General features: G+C 44.1%; 1 protein-coding gene across 1 annotated transcript; it reads left to right on the forward strand.

Moving 5' to 3' along the window:
- Positions 1–621: 621 nt before the first annotated feature.
- Positions 622–22,327, forward strand: YBX3 (Y-box binding protein 3). The gene is made up of 9 exons (XM_061472309.1): positions 622–903; positions 4,555–4,618; positions 6,322–6,355; positions 11,693–11,782; positions 12,461–12,583; positions 16,175–16,269; positions 20,522–20,693; positions 21,286–21,386; positions 21,804–22,327. The coding sequence occupies exons 1-8, from the start codon at positions 648–650 to the stop codon at positions 21,349–21,351; spliced, it is 900 nt and encodes a 299-aa protein (XP_061328293.1). The 5' UTR covers positions 622–647; the 3' UTR covers positions 21,352–21,386; positions 21,804–22,327.
- The last annotated feature ends 861 nt before the right edge of the window (positions 22,328–23,188 follow it).

A 23,188-nucleotide genomic window follows, 5' to 3' on the forward strand; every position in this document is an offset into this window, starting at 1 on the left:
GATGATCACTGCCCTGCGCAGCAGTGACGCTACCAATGCATCCCCGCTCACCAGCACGCGTCTGTCCCCCACGGGACGCTCACTCCTGCACCCACCCCACCCGGCTGCGCGCCCCCGGGCACCAACACCTCCACCCCACCCCGCCCCGCCGCTCCACGCGTGTGCGGGCCCGACCGACAGCTCAGCCCCTCCGAGCCCCCTGTGCGCACGGCGGCAGGGGCACGCTGGTGTGTGCCCACGGGCGGGAGGGCAGGCGCGGAGCTCGGTTCCACTCTGGCCCCACGCACGTCCGCACACTCTTGTGCACACAGGCGGCCAAGTATATACCTGCATAGACACTCACCCACCTATCGCCGTGCCGTGCCGTGCCGTGCCGTGCCGTGCCGTGCCGTGCCGTGCCGTGCCGTGCCGTGCCGTGCCGTGCCGCCACGGAGAAGCACCTCCCTATGCCCCACGTCCCGCTAGCTGTCGGCGCGGTCCCTTTAAATGCTAATGAGGCGGCGCGAGTGCCGGCGCCAGCCCCCGCTGACTGTGTTAAAACTTCGGCGGGGCCATTTTGGGGGCAGTAAGACCCAGCGCGGGCCCGAGGGACGCCGACCCGCCCGCCGCGCACCCGCCCGCCACACACCGCCCGCCTGTCAGCCACCATGAGCGAGGCGGCGGAGACCAGCACCGCCAGCACGGCACCCGTCACGGCCACCACCACGACCGCAGCCGCCGCCGCTCCCCCGGCCGGAGCCCCTGCGCCGCCGTCGCCCGCCGCCCCGGACGTCAAGCCCAAGAGCCCCGTCAGCACCGCCGCGCCGGGCGCGGCTGTTGGTGAGGCGGCCACCGGCGCTGTTGCTGCTGCCGCCGCTGCTACGCCCGCAACTGCCGCGGCCGAGACGGAGAAGAAAGTGCTGGGTGAGTGGCGGGCCCTGCTCCCAACTTCCCGGGGCACCTGCGGCAGGAGCGGGGGTACACACGCCACGGCACATGGCCGCCGCCCGGGGCCCAGCCCGGCTTCCCCCCGCCGGCTCCCCCCGCGGCTGTGAGTCAGGCAGCGCTCGGGGGAGGCGGCCGTGCCTCCTCCTCTTCCCTCCCAGCCGGGGGGGGGCCGAGCGGCGCCTGTCCGGGACGCCAACTCCGAGTTGGGCGGCAGCACCTGTGTGCAGCGGCGGCGGCGCGCCCGGCCCCGGAGAAGAGCCGGGGTCCGTCTCCCCGCCGGTGCTCCGGTGCCGGGAGAGGATAGCGAGTGAAGTGCAGTCATGCTGATGGGCTCCCCGATGCCTGCTGCCGGCTCCGTGTCCTGCTGAGGCATCTCCCGTGGAAGGGGCTCCTGGCAAGCCCTGTGTGACGCCCCCCCCCCCCCCCCCCCCTTCGGGCTTTGCACAACTTCTGTGTGTGTCAAAGAGTCTTTGTAACTAGTAACGCTTCGAGGTTTAGTTTTTGGTGTTGGTGTTTTTTTCTTTTTCTGTTTTTCTGTCAGTTTTTACTTTATCAGTCAAGGGTAAGCCGTAATGTCAGGTTGCCATCTCTGTGCTCAAGCCTAGTGCATAGCTAATGCGGTGATTTTTCTCCATTGTGATTAAACAGGATCAACTTGTTGAAAGGAACTGCAATCTGCAGTGGAAATAGGGATTTAGTGTTGATAACTGTGTAAGACGTTAGTAAGAGCAAAGTTGGGGCTGACTACTAGTGCAGAGTCCCAAGCTTCATAAGGAAAGACAGCATCTTCCCTTCTGAAAGGAAAGGCTGAGGTCTTACTGCAGCAGACAGAGGAGCCAGGTAAAGGATTTCTCTGCAGCTCAGGTAGGAGGAATTCAGGTAAAAGAGAAATTGGAGGTACAGTTTGTGTTTTTCCCTGCTCTGTTACCAGATTTGTTGGTAATCAGTCAAGGCGCATCCCGTCATATCTGTTAGTGTGTCTGTCTGCTTCTAGCCTTAACATGGCTTGTGTCACTCTTGGTAATGTTTTTATCTTGTTCACCTGTTGCTGTTGCTTGGGGCTGGGGGTAAGTGGAGGCACAAATGCCTTTCCTGGTCTGGCAGCGAAAAGAAAACTGCCACGGTGTTGCCTTTGCACACTGGCATTATTGCTAGGCAAACTTTCTATCAGGAGCTCTAAGGAAAATGATCATTGATAATGCTAATTAAAAATGAACTTATATTCAGGTCTGCCTCAAATGTCCGTGTTAATGGTCTTGTAAGAAGAGACTTAAGTAAATATAATTACAAAGATTCGATTAGACACAAGCTCTAATGCTTGCCCAGGGCATCTAAATGTCTGACTGAGGAATAAAGATAAAGGCTAGTCAACTTTCTCCTCTCTTGGTCACAGGAAGCTTTGGCTTTCTCTGTTAAAACTAGTGAAAAGGCTATTTTGTCATGGATAGGTTGTTTCCTCTGATAGCATCAAAGTACTACATTTTGTAGAAATATGTGGACTTTCACTTGCTGGTGGGATAGGAGCGATGACATCAACTACCTTCTCTGAGTTGTGTGTAAAACTGGTTATGGCTTCCTCTGGGCTTGCCCTCTTCCTTGCCTCATCTCCCTGATATGACAGCTCGGGTTTAACAGTGTTAACAGTGGCTGCACCACGGCCACGTGGATGTTTGGTGTCATGATATTGTGTCTGAGGTTCTTTTTCCCCCTTAAGGTGATGCTTGAGGGAGAGTAAAACTGGTGTGAGTAGGGAATGGTATCTCTCCAGAACACTGTTTTAGGGAATCTATTGGAGACTCCCCCAATCTCTGCCAGACTGCAAAAGGAGCAGTGTTGCGTTGAAGCTGTGTGCATGGACATCCACTTAGCAGCAGCCATCTGGCCACATAGTGTGAGTTTTATTTTCCTTTCTGCCAGCTTTCTTGCTCCTCTGAGGGTTTTTGTCAGGCTTCCTAGGCTTCTCGCCCTCTTCCTAATCTGATTGAAATAAGCCAACAGATTCAATAGCTATTTTGTGGGGGAGGGAAAGGATGGTGGTGGGGGAATCAGTGGTATTAGCCTTGTTTCTTAAAGCAGGCTAAAACCTGCATGTGCCATTGGCACCTGTTTCTGGGCCTTCCCCCCAGCCCTTCTTCCACTGTTGAGTTTAGTGCATGAGCTCTTGCATGTAGCCAGTGCCTGTGTGGTAGCAATAAGTGTATGTAGTGATGTCCCTACTAAACTAAACCTGAAAGCACAACTATATCTGTTGATGCCCAAGACTTGTGTGAAAAATCAGTGCTAGGCAGTGAATCTCTTTGAACAAGGAGTCTTGGGAATGGGTGCTATGTTAGGTAGAGCCCTTTAGTAACTGTTTCAGTCTTAACATGGTTTTGCTGATTCTAAATGCAAACTTTTTCTACTAAAAAGTATTGAACATCAAAACCTTCACTTCTAAAAGTGCAATGAGTAATGACCTGTTACTAGCTTCAATAACAGCAACAGTCTTACAATGGACTGCTATCATCAAACATTCCTGCTTTAGTTCTGTATTTGGGGAAGGAGGAAGAGGTTGCTTTTCTTGTCTGTCAGAGGGCTACATATGAATGCCAAGTGTGCATGAGACCAAAGGTCTTGTCTAGCTGTGTCATCTCCTAGTGGATGTGTAGGGAATAATGCAGGTGTAAGAGCAGATGATGGTACCTATTTGTAGGTGTTTGAGGTTTTTTTAACAAGACAAGAGGTCATCTGTAGGTGACTAGACCCTTTTCAAATAAGTACTATGTAAATTACTTAGCTGTGGTCATGCTGTGTGATAAATAACAAATAACATCTATTAAGTCTAGGACCCAGAATTCTCCCTTTCCTACAGATTTGAAAAGTACAAGTTCGTAGTCCCCACCCAGTTGCTGAGAGGGAAGGAGAGTTTAAACCACCTCCATCACTGTTGAGTTCCTCCCACATGCTCCCATATGTTGGAGGAACAGGTTTTGCCAGATCCTATAAGACACTGCAGTCTGGTTTCTAAGCAAGATGCTGTTTTGGTGTTGAGACAAGAGCTTGTCTTGATCCTAGAAGCCTTAGAACATAAAGTTGTCAGTTTGTAACTGCTAAATCACAGAAGATCTCTAGAAGTAGGAATGTTAAAAAAACACACACACACAAAGCGCCCCCAAAACACCACAAACGAAAATAAACCCCAGAAACTTCTTGTGGGGTCTTGTTTAGTTAGAGTGATGTTGGCCAGTTCTGGTTTCCAAGGAAGAAAGAAAAAGTAATTGAGTGAAAGAGAGGACTTTTAAAGAACTTCCTGTTTAATGTCTAGTTACTAAGCTAAAGAGAACTGATGATTTTCAGCATCAGTGCACATCTCTGGCATAAGACATGGAAAAAAGAGGGGATGGATGCCCAATTCTGAAAGTGGAGCTGGACTTCATTCTAGATGCTGTGTGGTAAACTCTTGGCTGAAGAGCAGCATATTAAAACAATCCCGTGTTAGTATAAACTGAAGTGGGAGATAAAGGTAGACTTTGAGTGTTAAGGTAACAGGCTAGGTCTGGTTTTGACTTCAGGAGCATAGATAAAGGTATTTTTGTAACATTCTTGTACTTTCTTATATTTTAGAGTAACTTCTCTTTTTCTTTCCAGCCACCAAAGTTCTTGGCACAGTCAAGTGGTTCAATGTCAGAAATGGATATGGCTTTATCAACAGGTATGTTTAGATTATGATAGTCATATTTGTACTGTACTAAGAGTAATGGTACAGGTAATATGCCATACTTTTAATAATTGTAGCAGAGACCCAAAGACCTGACTACAAGTTTATGCTGTTGATAACCAGGTTTGGCCAGGCATTCAACCAGTTCTGTCTCGGGAGCCACCTCCCCCTTCCCCATCAAAGTTTGTGTGTCTGAGGAGAAAACAAAGAGTCGAACCCATTACAGATTTGGTCTGTTACTTGTTTCTCATGATTAATTGTACTACACCTTTAATGACTATATGCTTTTCATGACTGCCTGTCTTTTTTTTAAAGGTGCAAGATAAGTTGTAGAATGAGGGAAATACTTTTCAGATAAAAATTCAAGTGTTGACTGATTGGTCAAAATACCTAGTGTAAATACACATTGAGATTCTCTGATACCATCTAACTGAAGATGTTCCATGCCTGGGTTCACAGAAATTGTCTTTTTTATCCTTCTCTGATCACAAATGAAACTCTGAATGGCATCAATAAATAGCTGTTAGTGATACTGACCGCACTCCAACCTTAGGTGCACAAGGCCCATACTTCCAAGTTATTGGAGGAAACTCTGGCTTTTAAAGCTGGAATCTGGGGGTTTGAGAAGCTTTAAAATATCTTGTGTGCTTTATGAAAAATGAAGCTACTGTATGGGGAATGCTTGTCTTGCAAAAGATATACCTGGCGAGTTATTTTATCCTACAAGTCCTTGAACCAACTTACACAGCAGGTAGGTTTTGGTGAGTTGGACAGTGTAGAAGAGGGCAGAAGAGCCCGTTTCATGGATTTGAAGCCAGTTCTGGTACAGTATTAATGCCAGTCTCTGGAGACTACTCTCCAGTGTTATGTAAGCTTAAAGAAAAGCTTGAATGGCAAAGTACTCTTAAGTCTTGTAGCAGTTGATGTGAGAGTCTTCAGCTGGATATGATGTAATAATTTATTATCTTTCTTCCTAAACTGAAGTCTGCTGTTAGTTCAGTCCACTGCAACAAGTTTTAGATTGTGCATTATTTTCAAAAACTCTTTAACCCTCTTGTGCCCTCTGCAGAGAAGGAGTTGAGAGAACAAGTGGTGGGGTCTTTCTGTTGCATGGGAACACATAATTGAGGTCTTAGACCTACCTTCATGTTTTACACGTGGAAGCTTGAACTGGCTGGCCTAATCTTGACAACCTCGCATTCATGTCTGGGTCTCCTTTCAACAGACTCTTCTGACATCTCTTGTGCATGGTTGCTTTGAGTTTCACTGAAAGGAGAGCTCTGTTGACAGCTGTGGCCAGTCCTGTTGATAGTCTTGCTTGACCTCTGGGATAACAGCTCAGGTTGCAGCCCCTGTGGAAGTTTTTTTTTTGGGGGGAGTGTGGAATATAGTTAAAGGCGAGCAGTCCAGTCATTAATTCCATCCAGTGTCAAAACAAAATACTGAGTGCTTGCCAAAAGATTACAGAGAACCTCCCTGTCCCTTCACCCTTCTGAAGGCTGGGGAGTCTTTTCTGCTGTCAAGCATATGACCCTGAAAAATCAGAGCAGGGTCTTGGTATCATAGCCTTTACAGAACGTATGGCATCCAGGAGATGCACTACAGGGTGGGGGAAGGAGGGCTTCACTTGTGGAGTCAGGATTTCTATTTAAGTCTCTCAGTCTAAACTCTTACAACTTCTCACTTTCTGTTCACAGAAATGATACCAAAGAAGATGTGTTTGTTCATCAGGTAAGACAGCAGTAATTGTACTCAGATGTGTGCTGTGATAGGTTTTTCAGGCAACTTCCTGTAACAGCTGCCCAACCTTGCTTAACATGCATTTTGAAGTTTTCAGGGAGAAATATTAGGGTTTGTTTTCTTCTCTCTGGAGTTACAATTGAAGGAGTAGGTATTATAATTCTTCATGCTTTTTGTCTGCTCTGATTTGAACACTAGAGGGTTTGGTTTGGGTTTTGGAGGGTTTTTGTTTTGGTGTGGGTTTGTTTGGTTGTCCCTCCCCTGGGGAAGTGACTTCTGTTTTGTAAGTACTTTGTTATTTGTCTCTGTCCCATTGCTCACTCTCCGCTTCCTCATGTTCCCTGTCTTCTGTTTCTTCCTACCCTTAGTTTGCAGGTCTGTTGTCTGCCCTCTGTGGTATTGGAAAGAAAGTGATCTAGTCTGGCTCTTGACCAGCCTGAGTTGCCGTCAGCTGTTGCTGCACAAGGCAGCTGCTCTTAGGAAGAGGAGGAGGAAGGCTGTGTGCCAAAGTGTGTCAATTTAGAGGGAGGTTGCCCAGCAGCTTGTCGTTGGTTAACTTCTCTTGAGCTGTCAGTAGGCTGTTCTATGTTTATACTGTCAGCTTGCAGGTGACTAGTGAAAAGACAGAGAATGCTGTTTCTCTGCTGATGTAAACTGGCTAGTTGGCTTAGATCTAGTTTTGCATCTGAGACTTTGTCCCATATGAAATATATGCAGACCCACGTGATCATTAAAAGAATGAGCTTTCTTTTTAGGTGTATGTGGCAGTATTTCCATCAGATGTAACTAGGAAACTTGCACTCATAGTTGGTCACAAAGCATGAGGATATGTTTGATGCATATAGCACTGAGAGTTAGTTTAGTTCCTGTGGGATCATGACTAAGTAGCCTGTGATAGCTTTCTCTTGGTCAGGTACTGTGTAGTATATAATATATATATTATCCAAAACCAGATGAAGCTGGAAGGGGGTAAGTCTAGTGCCTTAATGAGAAAAGATGGTATTGGCAAGTATGTGCAATTACATATTCCTGGTTCAGTTGGTGGACTTGAGATCAAGAACTCTCAATGCATGCTCTGAGGTCTAGTGGGCTCTCTACTTCTTTGATGGCTGTGTGCATGGCAGTACTGCTGCTGCATCTGTGCCCTGATAGGAGCATGTCAAGAGGAGGTTGAGGAAAGTTCTAGTAACAGAAACATGTTCTGGATAGGCAGCACTATGAAACTAACTTGAAGGCAAATGAGGTCTCCTTCAGACCTGTGAAAAGATAATCCTGGAAAATGGCTGTTGTGATGATGATAGAGGCAACATGGATCGATGTTATTCTGCTTGGGAAGGCTGCCTGCAGAGACCTGAACAGTGAAGGTCAGCAGCAGGCTAGTACTACCTGTTATGTTTTCTCCTTCAGCGGTGGAAATTAGCCACCTAAATGTAAACTGGTCTGTGTGGGGAAAGGAGGGATGATGACTTGTTTCCCCATCTCCTGTGGATGAAATCCTCTTGTAGTGAGTGCTGAGCAAAACTGGCTTGACATTTTGGAAATACCACATTACGTGCAAGCCTGCATCTGATTAACTCTCTTGGTGGGCTGTGTATGGCAAAGTAGATGCTTCCAGCTCTGGCCTGGGTTGGCTGCAATGGGATTTTCCTCAGCTCTTCAGTCTCGAGCTGTTTCTTTATGTGAATGTGCTCACAGCCAGAGCTCCTGATTGTGGCTGTTTTCTTATGCCATGGATTTACCTCCCTCACCAAAGGTCCTGCTGCTTTGAGCTCCCTTGCCAGGGTTAGTGCTGGTTTTGCCCCTCCTCCCTGCACCCTTCCCAGGAGGGGCTGGATTACGTGCCTAATCCCTTCAGAATAAGGCTGACCTAGTTGAATGGATCCAGCCTCCTCCCTGCCTCCCCTGCACACATCCACAGTGGTAGAAAACAGGCTGATCTCATGATTGGAATGGGGGGTTAACGCTCAGTGTTTGGCTATTGGATGCTATTTATAAACCTAGTACAGATTAAAATGCTTTTCTCTTTAGGGCATGCATGGATTGCTTTGAATTAACCCTTTGTCTTGCAAGAGGACCCAAGCAGTGTTTTGGGGAAGGGCAGTTCTTCACTTTCTCTGTCCTGCTTGCACCCTTGTCCAGTTGGTTTGTGCAAGGTGCTGTGCAGGGCATTCTTTCAGAGGTGTTCTGAGCAGTAGGGATCAATTCACCTGGTGGGGTGACGTGTATCTAAGGGAGAGGAGGTTCTTACAGTTTAACACTATTAAAAGTGTCAGTAGCCAGAGAAGTCCAACTTAATTAGGCATAGTTTGAATCAACAAGCAGTGAGGAGGAATAATGTTTTCTTCTGCACAGAATTCACTGGATAGTATTTGTCATGAACAGTAACTGGTGTAACAAATGTTGGCTATTGCTGTGGCAATGCTGGATGTGCACATGATGGGGCGGTAGGAGGATATGGAAAGAACTTTCCTAAGCAAAATACTGAACTAGCTCTGAAGACTTTCATGGCTGTTCATCAGTGTTCCCTTGGGAAAGGAAAGGCTTTGTCTTAATTGTTGAGGTCTGTCTGTGCTAACACAAAACATCTGTTTTTTGAATCAAAGAACTAGGAGCCTGCAGGAAACAGTAACAGGGAGAATAGAGCTCTCTCCCTTCTGGACATACAGAGTAAAAGTCTTCTCATCAGGCTTAGAGCTTTGGCTTATTAGAGGCTTATTTCAGCAGTGTTTACCTGCAGCTGAAGTAGTAAGTAGTAAAGCTGTATAGTTTCTGTTCTGAACTCTAGGATTTACTCAAAATTGTTCTTGTTCGCCTTTATGAAATAAACTGCAGCCTGCTGTGTGGCAGTCTCTGTCTCTGGCTGGCAGGTTAGTCAGTTGCAAACCTGAATTTCTGAAGTTTCTGTCCATAAACTTGGAATGGAGCATGTGGAATCCTATTGAATTCATCTTCCGTTACCTTCTTGGAGGATGTTTGAGGAGCTTCATTAGTCTGAAGTACACCCTCTATTGAATAACCTGATAGTCGTTTTTTCCTCTGCACTTGGAAGGCGAAGGAGTTCTAAAATACAAGTTGTTGACATCTGTCATATGCAGAGCACAAGTCTTAAGGGTTTGAGCCAGTTTCTCAGTACAAGTGGTAGTGAAAGAACAGAACCCTTACTCTGCAGTGAAGATAATCACTGTTAGTATACAGCAGTTATGGAAAAGCCATCAGTTCCAGCTGATTTTTAGACATGGGGCAGTTACACTGATAGGTCAGTGGAAAGCAGACGGAGCTGTCTCAGCTGATTGTGGGAGTCTCTGCTTGCTAAAGTAGTTCTGAAAAGAACTCACTTGAGCAGCTCATTCTCTTCCTGTATCAGCACACCCTCACCCCCATCCGAAACCAACAATCTCATGGGTTATTCTCGCTTTGATAGCAATAATATGTATATTCTTGCATTCTGCCTTAAGCCTTTTAGAGACCCTGTGGGATACAGGGAAAGGCATGGCTGGATGTAGGGCTGGAAGAGCATGCTGGCCTGTTGGGCAAAGGGGACTATTCAGCAACAATGAGAATACTTTTCCTAAACTGGTCAAGCTCAACTCCAAACTGATTAGAACTTTTTTTTCCTTCAGTGGGAAATATTTTTGGGCTGTTGTTGACTTCATGAATACAGTTGCCATGCACAGGCAACAATTAGGCTGGTCTTCATTTTGCCTGTTTTTGTTGAACTGCAAACAGATGTGACAGTTCTCTTCTGTTTCTGCTCTGCATCCAGTTTCTTAAAACAGAGGAGATGTCATGTGCTTCTAGGTACTAGATCTGCACTTGCCTCCTTTATGCTAACAAAGGATACTTAGGTTATTAAAGACCAGCTTGCTTTAAGAGAACTTTAGTAAAAAGCAGGCTGCTGGATTAGCTTACATGTGTGTGTAGTTCATTTTTTGTTTGGGTTTCTTCTCCCCTGGCCTCTTCCAGTTTGTGTACCCTTATCTAACAGACAGTAGGCTTGCCCTTCTAACTGCCTTCTGTGGAATCCTGGAAATACTCCCCAGAGTGAAAAGCATCTGTAGTTGACAGACTGAAAATTACTTCAGGAGGCTTGAGTGTTCCTGGGACTCTGAGGAGGTTTTCAGCCATTTTACTATTGGCAACACTGGTTTTGGATTATTTTGGGGTTTCTGTCTTGGTGACTCTGTGTTGTACTATCCCTGTGTTCTTCAGGGACTTGCCTAATTTTGGGCAAGTTTTTTCTTTTTTTACCTTGCAGTACTTAGGTAGTAAAACACTTATTTATGTTACACTAGAGTTATAGTAATTCTACTCTAGTTACTATGAGTTGCCCTGATACCTTGTAGTTAATGCCATCTTCTACAAAAATGCTCCTGCTCTTAAGTCTTCTGTAGATTGTGTAGCGGTTTCCTAGTGATAATGAAGGCATGGGGCACACTTGCTGCTGGAGCTGCCTTAGTACAGCTTGTTGGAGATCAGACACTGAGTGTAACACTGTTCATACAAAAATATGTGCTGACCTGGATCTTTAGTGGGGTTGACAGAGGGGATCTTGGGGCAACAGCCAGTTTGTTAACTTTATATGTTGAGAAAAGAGTAAACCTTGACTACATATCAGAAAGCCTGTGGAATAAAGGAGACATCTCTCAGACTCACAGACTGGTTTAGGTTGGAAGGGACCTTAAAGCTCATCCAGTTCTAAATCCCTGCCATGGGCAGGGACACCTTCCACTAGACCAGGTTGCTCTAAGCCCTGTCCAACCTGGCCTTGAGAACTGCCAGGGATGGGGTAGCCACAGCTTCTCTGGGCAACCTGTGTCAGTGGCTCACCACCATCTCAGGGAGGAACTTCCGAAGATCTAATCTAAATCTATCCTCTGTCAGTTTAAAGCCATTTCCCCTTGTCCTGTGCCTATATACCTTTGCAAAAAGCCTCTCTCCGGATTTCTTGTAGGCCTCTTTAAGTACTGAGAGCTGCTCTAAGGTCTGTCTCATGAGCCTTGTCTTCCCCAGGCTGAACAGACCCAACTCTCTCAGGATGTCTTCATAGAAGAGGTGCTCCAGCCCTCTGATCATCTTTGATAATACACAACTAGCAGACTGTATCTAATAATTTCATAAGTTTCATGTTTCTCATTAAATCTGTGTGTAGTAAAGCTTATGTAAGAAGATCAGTAGCACTTACATGTTTAAAATACCGTGGTGGGGTGACTAATCTGATGCATAGAGTTGTGACTGTCGCAAAAGAATACTGCCCTTCCCTCATTTAGAGGGCTACGAATGTGTAGGATAAGATGAAATAGTACATTTTTCTCTATCTTTTCTTTAAAGACGGCGATAAAGAAAAACAACCCACGGAAATACCTGCGTAGTGTTGGAGATGGAGAGACTGTAGAATTTGATGTGGTTGAAGGAGAGAAGGTAAGAGATAATGGGGACTTTGTGCTGTAGTCCAGCAGAGGTAACATCACTGTAGTAAAGAGTTGCACAGTTACGGTTCTGTGTATCTGATGTTTTGTGGTGTTTTTTTTTTTGTCTTAATACATTAATCCCTGGGGTGGGTGGCATTCATATGGCTTTTCTGTGGAAGATCTGTATTTAAAGTCTTCATTAAGAAATATTTTTAGGTACGTATCAAAAATCCTTTACTACATCCTAGGCCTTCTAGAACCTGTAATTTTTATTTCATAGAACATTTGAAGCTTGCAGCCTGACCAGTAAACATTAACTAAGGAATATATTGCCCTGAAGAGTTTGTCTTGGTGTCTGGTAGCTTAATAACTGTAAGAACCTTAAAAGTTTTTGTGTTTCTACTTTCTCAAATGCTTTTTGAGTTTCCAATTTTTATTGTTTTTTTTTGTGGTTGGTTTTCCTTTTGTTTTCCTTGTTTGCTTTTAAGTTCTTTATTTTTCCTCTTAACTCAGGCTGCCTGATAAGGTCTTAATTCTGGTAACTCTTGGTTATGGGTTGAGAATAACAAACTTGCTTTTGCCTGATGTGGAAGGAAGGAATCTCTGATGCTTGGAACTTTCATCTTCTCCCTGTAACTGGTTGTTCTTATCTCATACCATCTTGATTGATTTTCTTTTGGCCTTTCAGGGTGCAGAGGCAGCTAATGTCACTGGTCCAGATGGAGTCCCTGTGGAAGGCAGCCGCTATGCTGCAGACCGGCGCCGCTATCGCCGTGGCTATTTTGGCCGACGCCGTGGACCACCTCGAAGTGTAAGTCTAATTTCTGCAGTGGTGGTCATCCCACCTCCTCAGTAGTCTTGCAGTCCCCTCATGAGAGGGAACTACAGGTTCTGCGCTGCTATGTAGTAAACAGTTAATGCTCAACAAAGTTGTGAGTTTTCTGTGGTGGTAATCTGGGTTCCTCCTTTGTTGATGCTGATACTGATATTTTCTACTTTTGAGTGTCCTGTAGGCCTTTCCTTGGCGTTTGGTTGTAAAATGTGCTAGAAGCATTCCTTTGGGTGTCAAAAGTATCTGTGTTGATGAATAAAAGCAAAGGAGTAAGACACAGAAGTGCTTCACCATGCCCTTTACCTCCAGCAAGGAAAAGTATAACCATAACTTGAAAAGGGCTACTTGGAAAATGGGATTTTTTAAAAGCTTGTCACTTTTGCATAATGTGGTAGTAGTTTGACCAACTAGTTGAAACCTCTATGTATCATCCCTTCATAGACCTCTGCCTACAGCAGTTCAGTGTAAAGATAAAGCCTTTTATTTTTTCTTCAAACTAGCTACACCACTGTAGCTAGGGAGAAGCGAGGTAGCAATGTCTGTGAGCCATAGCAGTATGTGTACACTGTTCTGTATGGTTGCATTAGTACATGCATTAAATGTTGTGCCCCTCTGCTTGAGGAGGTTTTTCTGGCTAACTGTCCTGCTGGATACTTCTGAGAGAAGTTTGAGTTGCTGATGGTATGGCATTCTTGGGCTGTGTTTGAAAGGATGTTAAGTTAGCTATAGGCAGCTCTTGCTGCATATCTGAGGAAAAGGTTTCCACGTACCCAAGCCTGCTATGCTTAAAGATCTTCTGGGCTGCAGAGGTGAAAGGTGTTCCTAGAGCTCAGCTGCCCACATCATTAATCCTGTGTTTACTAACACAAAAAAAAGCTGAACTTACTGAGATGACTTTTTGACATGGTGGCCTTCTAGATTTCAAGAACTTTCAATTGATGTCAGCTGGCAAATCCAGTCCAGCCTTGTATAACGCAGTAAGAGTTGGTTTCTCCTTCCTTCCTGTCCTGGGTTCAGCAGTAGCAGTCATTTTTCTCCTTCTTGGTAGCTGGTGTAGTGCAGTGTTTTGACTTTCAGCTCGGGAACAGAGCTGATAACAAGGATGTTTTGGTTTGGCCAAGGACTTTGTGAGCCTCATGCTCTGCCAGGGAGGAGGGGAAGCCAGGAGGAAGCAGAGACAGGACACCTGACCCAAACTGACCAAAGAGGTATTCCATACCACAGCACGTCATGCCCAGGATGTAACTGGGAGTTAGCCGGAAGGGCTGGGAGGCTGCAGGGTTGGAGGAGGTATCAGTCAGAGCTTGGTCGGGCTTGGGGGGCGAGTTATCGGTCGGCTGGTGCTGAGGTGTTGTATTCTCTTCCCTTGTTATTTCCTTTATCATTATTATCATTGGTGGTAGCAGTAGTGATCTTCCTTAACTGGCATGGTTTTAGGTAAACTAATGATGCTGTCCTTTGTTTGCCATGCTAGTTCACATGTGCCTGTACTTTGTAAGTTACTGAGTCTGATTTTTGACCATACTGTGTGATTTTTTTTTTTTCTCAAGAATGAAGAGAACCCTGGGGAATCCGAGGTATTCAATTGGCTTTAGTGGGAACTACTTCTGGATTGCTTGGGAAGTTCTGTTCAGAGTAAAGTACTTGTTTGTATCAGAAACTTCTTAATTGTATCCACTACAGAAAAGAGGCTGTGCTCTTCACTAACAACATAGACATTGTGTGGAGTTGTAGTCAGAATGTTAGAACAGAGAATGAATCATGGAATAACCTTGAGAACTAATAGTACTGTTGTGTACATGTTGTGTGTATGACTAATAGAATAAGCCTTTATACCAGTGAGTCAGAAAATAAGCTAAATAGTTTAAAAGCTGTTTTATAGGCTGATGCTGTTTCTTGTAGAGAGGAGACCCAAAAAGATTAATAGTTTTACACAAAACTAGACTGATAAAGATATTTGGGAAGCAGATGGGTAAAAAGCTCATTGTGCTTTAATTAAACAGTTTATACTTAAAGAAACTTGTATTTGGGGGACAGCAATAAAATTTTGTACCTTTTTAGGTGTTCTCCAACCTTTTTAGGGTTGCTTTGTTAGAAGGCATTTCACTGAGTTGGAAGGTTCCTGTGAAGGAGATTGAGTGAATGGGATTATGTGTGTGCTAGGTGTGATGTGTGATGCTTTTAGGAGTACAGATGTAGCTTTCCTAATAAATAAATCTAATGTTTACTGATAGTAAGCATAAGACCTCAATGCTCAGGTTCTGTTCTGCATCCATTCTGGTGACTTCCGACAGCATAGTTTTATCCTGGAGCTGTAATTCACTTCTGAACAATAGACCTAGGTCAATTGACAGTGTAATGTAATGTGTCAAGTGATTTTTTTTTTTTTTTGTGCTACTATAGAAGATGTGGAAAATTGTCAGGACTTACAGGCAAAGCAGTCCAGTTGCTTTACTGTTCTGTTTTCAACTGATTGTTTAAGCCAAACCAATTTAAAATATTGACATAGCAACATTTGGTTCAAGGTTAATAGAAAAAAGTTTGCTTTGGTTTTGAGTAATGCTTCACCAGGTCTAGAGGCAGTCCTTTTTATCTGAGATTCCAATGTGGCCCTTTGTAGGGAGGAGTGGACTTGAACTTCTGCATGTTTTTAATAGCACAGCCCAATACTGCCTTTTAAAGAGCTCTGCATGTGATGCTGAGTGTCAAGTGCTACAGGAGGGCTTTGGCTGGTAAAAAAACACTGTGTGCCCCTCCCTGCAATTAGGTTGGTTGCTGCTTTACTAGCTTCTGGCACGTTGTCCCTCAGAGGAGACCTACTAGGTCTTTGGTTCTGTATTTCTGGCATTGCAGAGCTAGAACTGAGCACTGTCTTGTGCTTGCTCAGAAATTCTGGAGAAATGACAACTATGCTGGAACACATTCAGGATTGTTTCCGTTTTGTGTGCTCTCTTCCCTTTATATCTTGCTGTTCTCTTTTCCTGTTTCTGTGCTTTGATAGTCCTCACATGACTAAGAGTGAGAGCAGGAGCAGCATTAGTTTCTTGCTTCACAAAAGACAAATCCTGACACATCTGAATCATGGTTGTCACATACAGTACTGGTGGTGCTATTTCTCGTCTTGCTGTTTGTGACATTTCTAACCATCCATCACAGGTCTATTAAATTATAAAGTTATTTAATACAAAGGGTGTTGATAGAAACAGGACAGATTGGTATTCTAAAGTAGATAGAAGTAGTATAGTGCTGTTCTAAGCTTAGAAGTGTGACTTTTGTTTCAGGTTCTGAATGTCTCAAGTACTTTTCAACTTCTGTCAGGTGCTGCCTGTTATTACTACCTACTTAGTTGGTAGAAGTTCCTGTGAATATTTATTTATCCTACTCTTATCCTTGTCCAAATTTAAGCCATTTGGGTATCAGCTGCTTCTTTTTACTTGATCTATTGATGCTTCTGCACCAAAACTGGTTTTGTGTTCAGATTCATATCTCTGGGCTTAATGGTTAATATACTGTCCATGAAGTAAGATAATGCTTCATTGTTGACTGTCTTATGTTTTCTTTTGGTTATAGGGCGGTGAGGGAGAAATCAAGGATGGGGTCACAGAAGGAGGACAACTTCATCAGCAAGTCCATAGGAATCCTACCTTTCGTCCCCGCTATCGCAGGTTTGTATGGTTTCCTTTGCTCATCATTCCTTGGATGCTTTGTGATTCATACAGGCTTCATTAAGAGCAGGAAGCTGTGTTCCCTGTTGTTACTGTCTATGCAAATCTTGGGGACAGTAAGAAGGTTTTAATTACCAGGAGAAAGGGGAGCTACTGGAATAAGGAAACAAGTAGACTTTGGTTAAAGTGCTTATATAGTGCTCGTGGTCAGGAAGAGGTCAAGAATGGGTGAAGAATTCCTTGTATCCTGTTACTTTTTCAATATATTGCTCCATTGGGAAGTGAGTTGCAGGTCCATGCCTGCCCAGCTGAACTCTTATGCTTTCTTGGACAAGTAATGCATCCAAATCCCACTTGGCCTGGGACAGCTACGCCCACCACCTGCAGGGTCAAGGTGTGCTTTATAACTGCTCCTGAGGACTGCAGACAGTAGTTTGCAGTTCAGCACTGGACTACAGCTTGTGTGCATCCAGCTTGATGGCACCCTATGTGTCATGCAAGCTTGGTTTTATGCACTGGTGCTGCTTGTAGCTACAGAGGATAGCCAACCATTTTAGGTACTGAAGTTGTGTTCTCTCTATAATGGCTTGCGGGCCATTAGATTATATGGTAAAGTTATAGTTACCTTGTTGCCAACTTGTATGTGTTGCCCCTTGTTTTCTCAGTATTTTCTTGTGAAGAGAGATTCTGTCCTCTTTGTAGCTACCTTTAAGTACTGAAATCCTGTGATGAGTTCCCCCAAGATGCCTTTTCTCCAAGGAGAAAAGACCCAACTTCCTCAGCCTTTTCTCATAGGCCAGTTTGTCTAGCGCTTTGATCATCATCTTGTCCCTCCTTTGGAATACATCCAGTCTGTCTGCCCACTCTTTGAGTTGTGGAGACCAGCACTGGACACAGTACTCCCCAAGGTGTGGCCTGATAAGTGCTCATTAGAGTGGTATGTTTGCATCTCCCTCTGCTGCTAATACCTCTGTGGATGCAGCCCAGGCTCTGTTCTGCCTCTGACTCATGTTTGAGTTTTGATGACTTGGGTTGTTAGGTCCATGCAGCAGATAGTGGGAGATTTTTGCCATGGGATGTTGGGGCTGATTAAAAACTTGCATGAGCTTGGGAGAGACTGGTCAAATACCAGAGAAGGATGCCATTGTAAAGAATATAAACTCCATCTGGCTTCAGAAATCTCCAGCATAGAAATTAATTGGAGATTTGGAGGCTATTTGGGAAGTAGGTTTCCTTGTCCGTATTTTTCCCTGGGGATCCACAGAACTGGCATAAATGGGCACTTAAAGACCCAGTAGACCGTTCTTAGTTAAGATCTCTTGGAGTTCACATGAACACTGATATTTACCAGTGGGAAATACAAAGGGAGTTGCTAAGCCATCTGTTAGTCGTACCTTATACTGGCCAGTGTAGGATTGTTTTCTTCGTTTTCCAGCCTTAGTTCTGACATGACTACTCTAGATTCCAGCCTCTACACTGAGGGAACAATTCCACAGCTAAGGAGTTCTGTGCAGTTAAAAATACCAGTGATATCAGTGTGAAATAGTCAACCTCTGACTGTCATAGCTTTTTGAGATGTTGCCTCATTTGTGAATTTTCTTCTTGGTGGTTTTGTTTGTCTGTTTTTGTGTTGGTGTGTTTTGTGTGGGTTTTTTTTGTTTTTTTTTTGTGGGTTGGGTTTTTGTTTTGGGTGGTGGCTTTGGGTTTTGTTGTTTGGGTTTTTTAATTTATTTTTTTTAACTGAATTCCTGTAAGTGAAAAAGATCATTCACTTTCTTGTGACTTGTCACTCATTCTCCATGATAAAACAAGTCAGAAAAAACATTAGATTACTTTCACTAGTGTTCATGAAACATTGTAACAGGACCCCACAACATCCTTATCTCTGGGAGATCTATGGGTTTGTTGGGTGGACTCTGCAGTGGATGAGGAATTGGTTGGATGGTCACATCCAGAGGATAGTGGTCAACAACACAATGTCCAGATAGAGATTGAGTGATGTCAGTACTGGTACCAGAGCTATTTAGTATCTTCATCAATGACATGGACAGTGGGATTGATGCACCCTCAGTAAGTTTGCAGATGACACCAAGCTGAGTGGTGCAGCTGACATGCCTGAGGGATGGCATGCCACCCAGAGGGATTTGGACAAGCTCAAATATTGGGCCCATGTGAACCTCATGAGGTTTGACAAGGTCAAGTACAAGATCCTGCTGCTGATTGGAGACAGCCCCTGGTATCAGTACAGGCTAGGGGATGAACAGATTGAAAGCCGCCCTCCTACAAAGAACTTTGGAGTGCTGATGGATGAAAAGCTAGGTATGACCCAGCAATGTGCACTTGCAGCCCAGAACACCAAATTTATCCTGGGCCACATCAAAAGAAGCGTGGCCATCAGGTTGAGGGAAGTGATTGTGCCCCTCTCTTCCACAGTGGTGAGACCTTGTCTGGAGCACCGTGTACGGTTACGGAGTCCTTATTACAGGAAAGACATGGCTCACAAAAGTGAGCAGATGGATGGAGTGCCCCTCCTTATGAGGACAGGCTGAGAGAGTTGTAATAATTCAGCCTGGAGAAGAGAAGCCTACAGAGAGGCCTTATTGTTGCCTTTCAGTACTTAAAAGTGGCTTATAAGAAAGGTGGGGGTACATTTGTGTGGTACGACCTGTAGTGGTAAAACACAAGGGGAGATGGTTTTATAATAAAAGGGGGTAGACTTAGACTAGATTTAAGGAAAATATTTTTTTGCAATGAGGGTAGTGAAACACTGGGTTGCCCAGAGAGGTGGTAACATTCAAGGTCAGGTTGGGTGTGACTAAGCAATGTGGTCCCATTGAAGGTATCCCTGTTCATTGCAGGGGAGTTGGACTAGATGAGCTTTGAAGGTGCCTTTGAACTCAAACTAATCTATGATACTGCTGTTAAGGAGCTGGTTTGTATTAGTCTGCCATTCAGTCACTTGCTCCTCTTCATCTTGTACTTGTTTTTCCATCAGTTAGCTTAAGAGGTTAAGTTCCAACACTGAATTTACAGAGATGAACTGAAACGATTTTTCCATATGTACTTCTGTTTGAAAACAAAAAGCAAGAGGTAAATAACAGTGCAACAGGAGCAACAAGCTGAATTTCATAGGAATAGCAAGATTATCCCTGATGGTAATGACTATCTGTTCCATGCATGATGGATCTATCCTTCTTGATGGTGGGTCTAGAGCTACAAGCCTTCCACCTCTACTCTGAGCTTTTCTGTGTGAACATTTATATTGAAGTTGTCCTTATCTAGGACTGTGGGAAGTGGGGTAATACTCATGCTGCTGCTTGTAGGCATCTGAGGTGAATAAATTTGATTCCTCAAAAGCTTTATTAGCATTAGGCAGTCAGGAATAGCACGATACCAAGCACAGTGAGGCATTTGAGTTTTTGCATGTTGTGAGTGAATCACAAGAGAGATAATTTGCCTGTGGCTAATGGGAATTTATGCATTTCTGATGCATTCTTTTTCCTATAAGAAATACGATACTATATGAGCGGAAGGCTTCTGTTTGAGTTAATAGGTAAGCGTTGCTTGCATTTACATGCATTAAATCCAGTAATACTATTGCTTTTACATTCCATTTCCTTGGAAAAGCTAAACTGGCTTTTGCGACTAGGTAGCTGTGGATTAGCTAAGACAGGTAGTGGAAACTAGACAGTAGCAGTGACTTTGTTGTCATTCTTGGCTGTGTTTTAACAGTTTATGGACGTAGCTTGTATATACTGGGAAATGGGATTAAATGTTCTTTCACCTGACTGAAATACATGCTACACTTCCTTACGTGATCAAGAGAAGCAACTTAAGGCAAAGAGCAGAGATCTAGGAATAGTTTACAGGAAGAACTGGAGATTCTTGGGGATTGCACCATGAATAGGGCTGGGCTGCTGTATTGGTATGTCAAGGCTAATTTAGCAGAATCAGTCTGTGTGGCCACTACTGGCTTGTTTCTTCTCCTAGCCAGCAACTCAAGTGGGTGAACTACATCTTTATTGTAGGATAGACAGAATATGCTGATATAGTGTCAACAGTGAAGAAACACCCAGATAGCTTGTGTTTCCCTTCCAACTCTATGCCAGCCAAACTCCAAAGGATTGTTTTGCTATCATTCAAAACTGTTAAAGATAGTACTTGGTTAGACAGGTTTTTTCCAGGCTAAAATCAGGATAGTTTAACCTTTTTGGGCTTCTCTCATGACGCCTATTTCTCCCCCCCTGTTCAGAGGGCCCCCGCGTCCACGCCCTGCCCCAGTGGCTGGAGAGGCTGAGAACAAAGAGAACCATCATGAAGCCAATGCTATGAGTCAGCAGCCACTTCGTCGTGGATATAGACGCCCATACAACTACAGGCGTCGACCTCGTCCACCCAATGCTCCAGCTCAGGATGGGAAAGAGGTAAATACACTCCTGGCACAACTGTGGTAGAGACTGAGGTTTCAATGGGGCGAGTGCTCAAGACCTGTCCTGTGGGAGCTGGTGTGCTAAAGGAGTCTGGTCAAGTCTAAAGTGTTGGTAACTAAAGGTATCTGGCCTGTTCCTTGTGATCTTCTTGGAGAATGAGTAGCTTACCTTAAATAGAGCCAGCAGTGGGATAGGGATTGCTTCTGGATAGCTCTTAATTTAAGTCAGACTGTAATAAATGTTTTTGAAGTGGAGAGAAACAGTTGTTTTTTACAGCTCCCTCAAGCCTTCAGTCTGTATGTAGTGTAAGATAGATTTGACAGGTCTGGATCCATTTCCTGAACAGCTTGAACCAGATTAGTTAAGGGAACTGTTTGATAACACAGATTTTGCCTTAATGACAAGTGACTTTCTCATTCTGTACCTACTTGAGGTAGTCCCCTGACAGAAGCTGCTTTGTAATACTTAATATTTTCAGAGGATTTATCTTCCTTGATTATTTTCAAACCAGGGTTATGCTACCACTGAACAGAGGAAGCATCAGGAGGTCAGTCTGTGTCTATAATAAAGGTTTATTGTGTCTCAGACAAAGGTAACTGAAACACCTGCTGAAAAACCTGGTCCAGTGACCGAGCAGAGTGGTGCTGATTAAAGTCCGGCTCCCCAGGCACCTTTACCATTCCTCAGGTAAGAAATATAGATGGTTCCTGTTCTCCAGCTGAAGCAGCATGGTGTATACTTGTAGGATGTGGCCTCTGGCTACATCCCTTTATGTATGATTAGATATTTGTGATAACTTCTGAGAATGCTGTATAGGCAAACCAAAAACAGTTGCTGCTTTTCTCTCCTTTCTTTCCTCTGCCTCTGTAATTGTCACAAAGTACAAGGAAGATCTGTCCGGTCCATACAGCAACAGCATCTGCTGATTAGTTAGTAGTGTTTTTGTTTTAGGAAGATACTGTACTCTCAGCTTACAGACAGGATATTCTAGTCATGCTTATCCTTTTTTTCTGTGATAATTCCTTCTCCACCTGACATCCCATCTGTTCATCAGGAAAATGAAACTTAAACTGCACTGTTGTTTTCAATTTGGCTCTTCAACAGGTGTCCTAAAATACAACTCAAAAGTTACACCAAAGAAACACACAAAGCAATAAATTGTCACCAGTGATGACAAAAGCAAAGATTTGACCCATTGGAACTTAAACACGTACCAGCAGCTGAGACCCAGGGAACGCCTGCAAGAGATGCATGAAGGAAGGACAAGAGAGCAAGATCCAGCCAGAGCACCCTCCCCAGTTTCAGTAGCAACCCTGGGTTTTGGTGGTTTTGTTTTAAATTTCACTGTTTTGCTAGTATTGAATTCTTCAATTATTCTTTTGGTACCAAACTGAAAAGGGGAATTAAAAAAACCCAACCAAAAAACTGAAATTGAAAGAAAAGCTTTTTTTTTTTATTGGATGCTGGTGCTGAACCTCCCAGGTGTGATGAGGTTTTTCTTTTTTCTGTGCCAGTCCTGATTGCTGCAGGACAGGGGGAGGAGAAGCTTGTGCTTTCCTTTGTAAGATCTATTTGAAACTGTGCAGCATGGGTGACGTTCCTCACAAATAAAAGTGACAACTACAAAATGGTCTGGGTTTAGTATGTTTTTCACATTTACTTTTAAAATGGTTAATTATTTTAATCTTGCTGCTTCAGCATTTATGTGTGAAAATAAGAGCTGCCTGTATAGTGTGTGTTGATGAATCTTGTCTGAAACCATAAATGTTGATAAATGTGCAGGGATATGGCTAGGCTGGGTTCATCTGCTTCAAGCCAAAACAACTTCTGCAGAGAATTTACATATCAGACCTAATACCCTGTGCTGCCCTCTCTGCTTTTCTGGCTCAAATGGTGTTAGTGGTTGGGTTTTTCTGTTACCATCTTGTGGCAGGAGTTCGGGGGCTTTGGAGCGTGTTGCTGGGATGTTGTTTTTTCCCTGTCTGTTTTCTAGGCAGTGGAATAAAGCTTTGAGACTCCTCTGCTCAGAAAGACAAAGTAGGCTTAGTAACTGCCACTCTATTCAAGCTTCTGCTCCAGATAATGACAATGTTTTACTAGCCTCTCCACTTTTTCTTGTTTGCAACTAGTAAAATCCTCTGTGTTAAGGAGTAAGGCACTTTAAAAATGTGTGTGGTTTTCTGATGTCCCTCCTGAAAACTTGGGTGCCTTGCAAGTGTTATCAGTCAGCTTCCAGCTGTTGAATACGGGTGTGTGTATTCAGCTATCTTGTTGTGTCCTTCATTCTCTAGTCTACCATTTCTCACGCTCCTGTCTTGCAGTTTCTGTTCTCCAAACCTTAGATAGTATATTTTTCTTAAAACATCTTTCTGTTCTTAGCTATGCAATCTTTACCCAACATTTACTGAATAACACTTCATGTAAAACCCCTTTGGGCTGAAGCCACACTGTAACTGCATGTAGACAGGTACTTGCTGTCCTTGTCTCCT

This window comes from Pezoporus flaviventris, unplaced genomic scaffold, assembly GCF_033815535.1.
Source record: "Pezoporus flaviventris isolate CSIRO_AGI_PZ_B2104156 unplaced genomic scaffold, CSIRO_AGI_Pfla_v1 ptg000070l, whole genome shotgun sequence".
NCBI classification, from domain to species: Eukaryota; Metazoa; Chordata; class Aves; order Psittaciformes; family Psittacidae; genus Pezoporus; species Pezoporus flaviventris.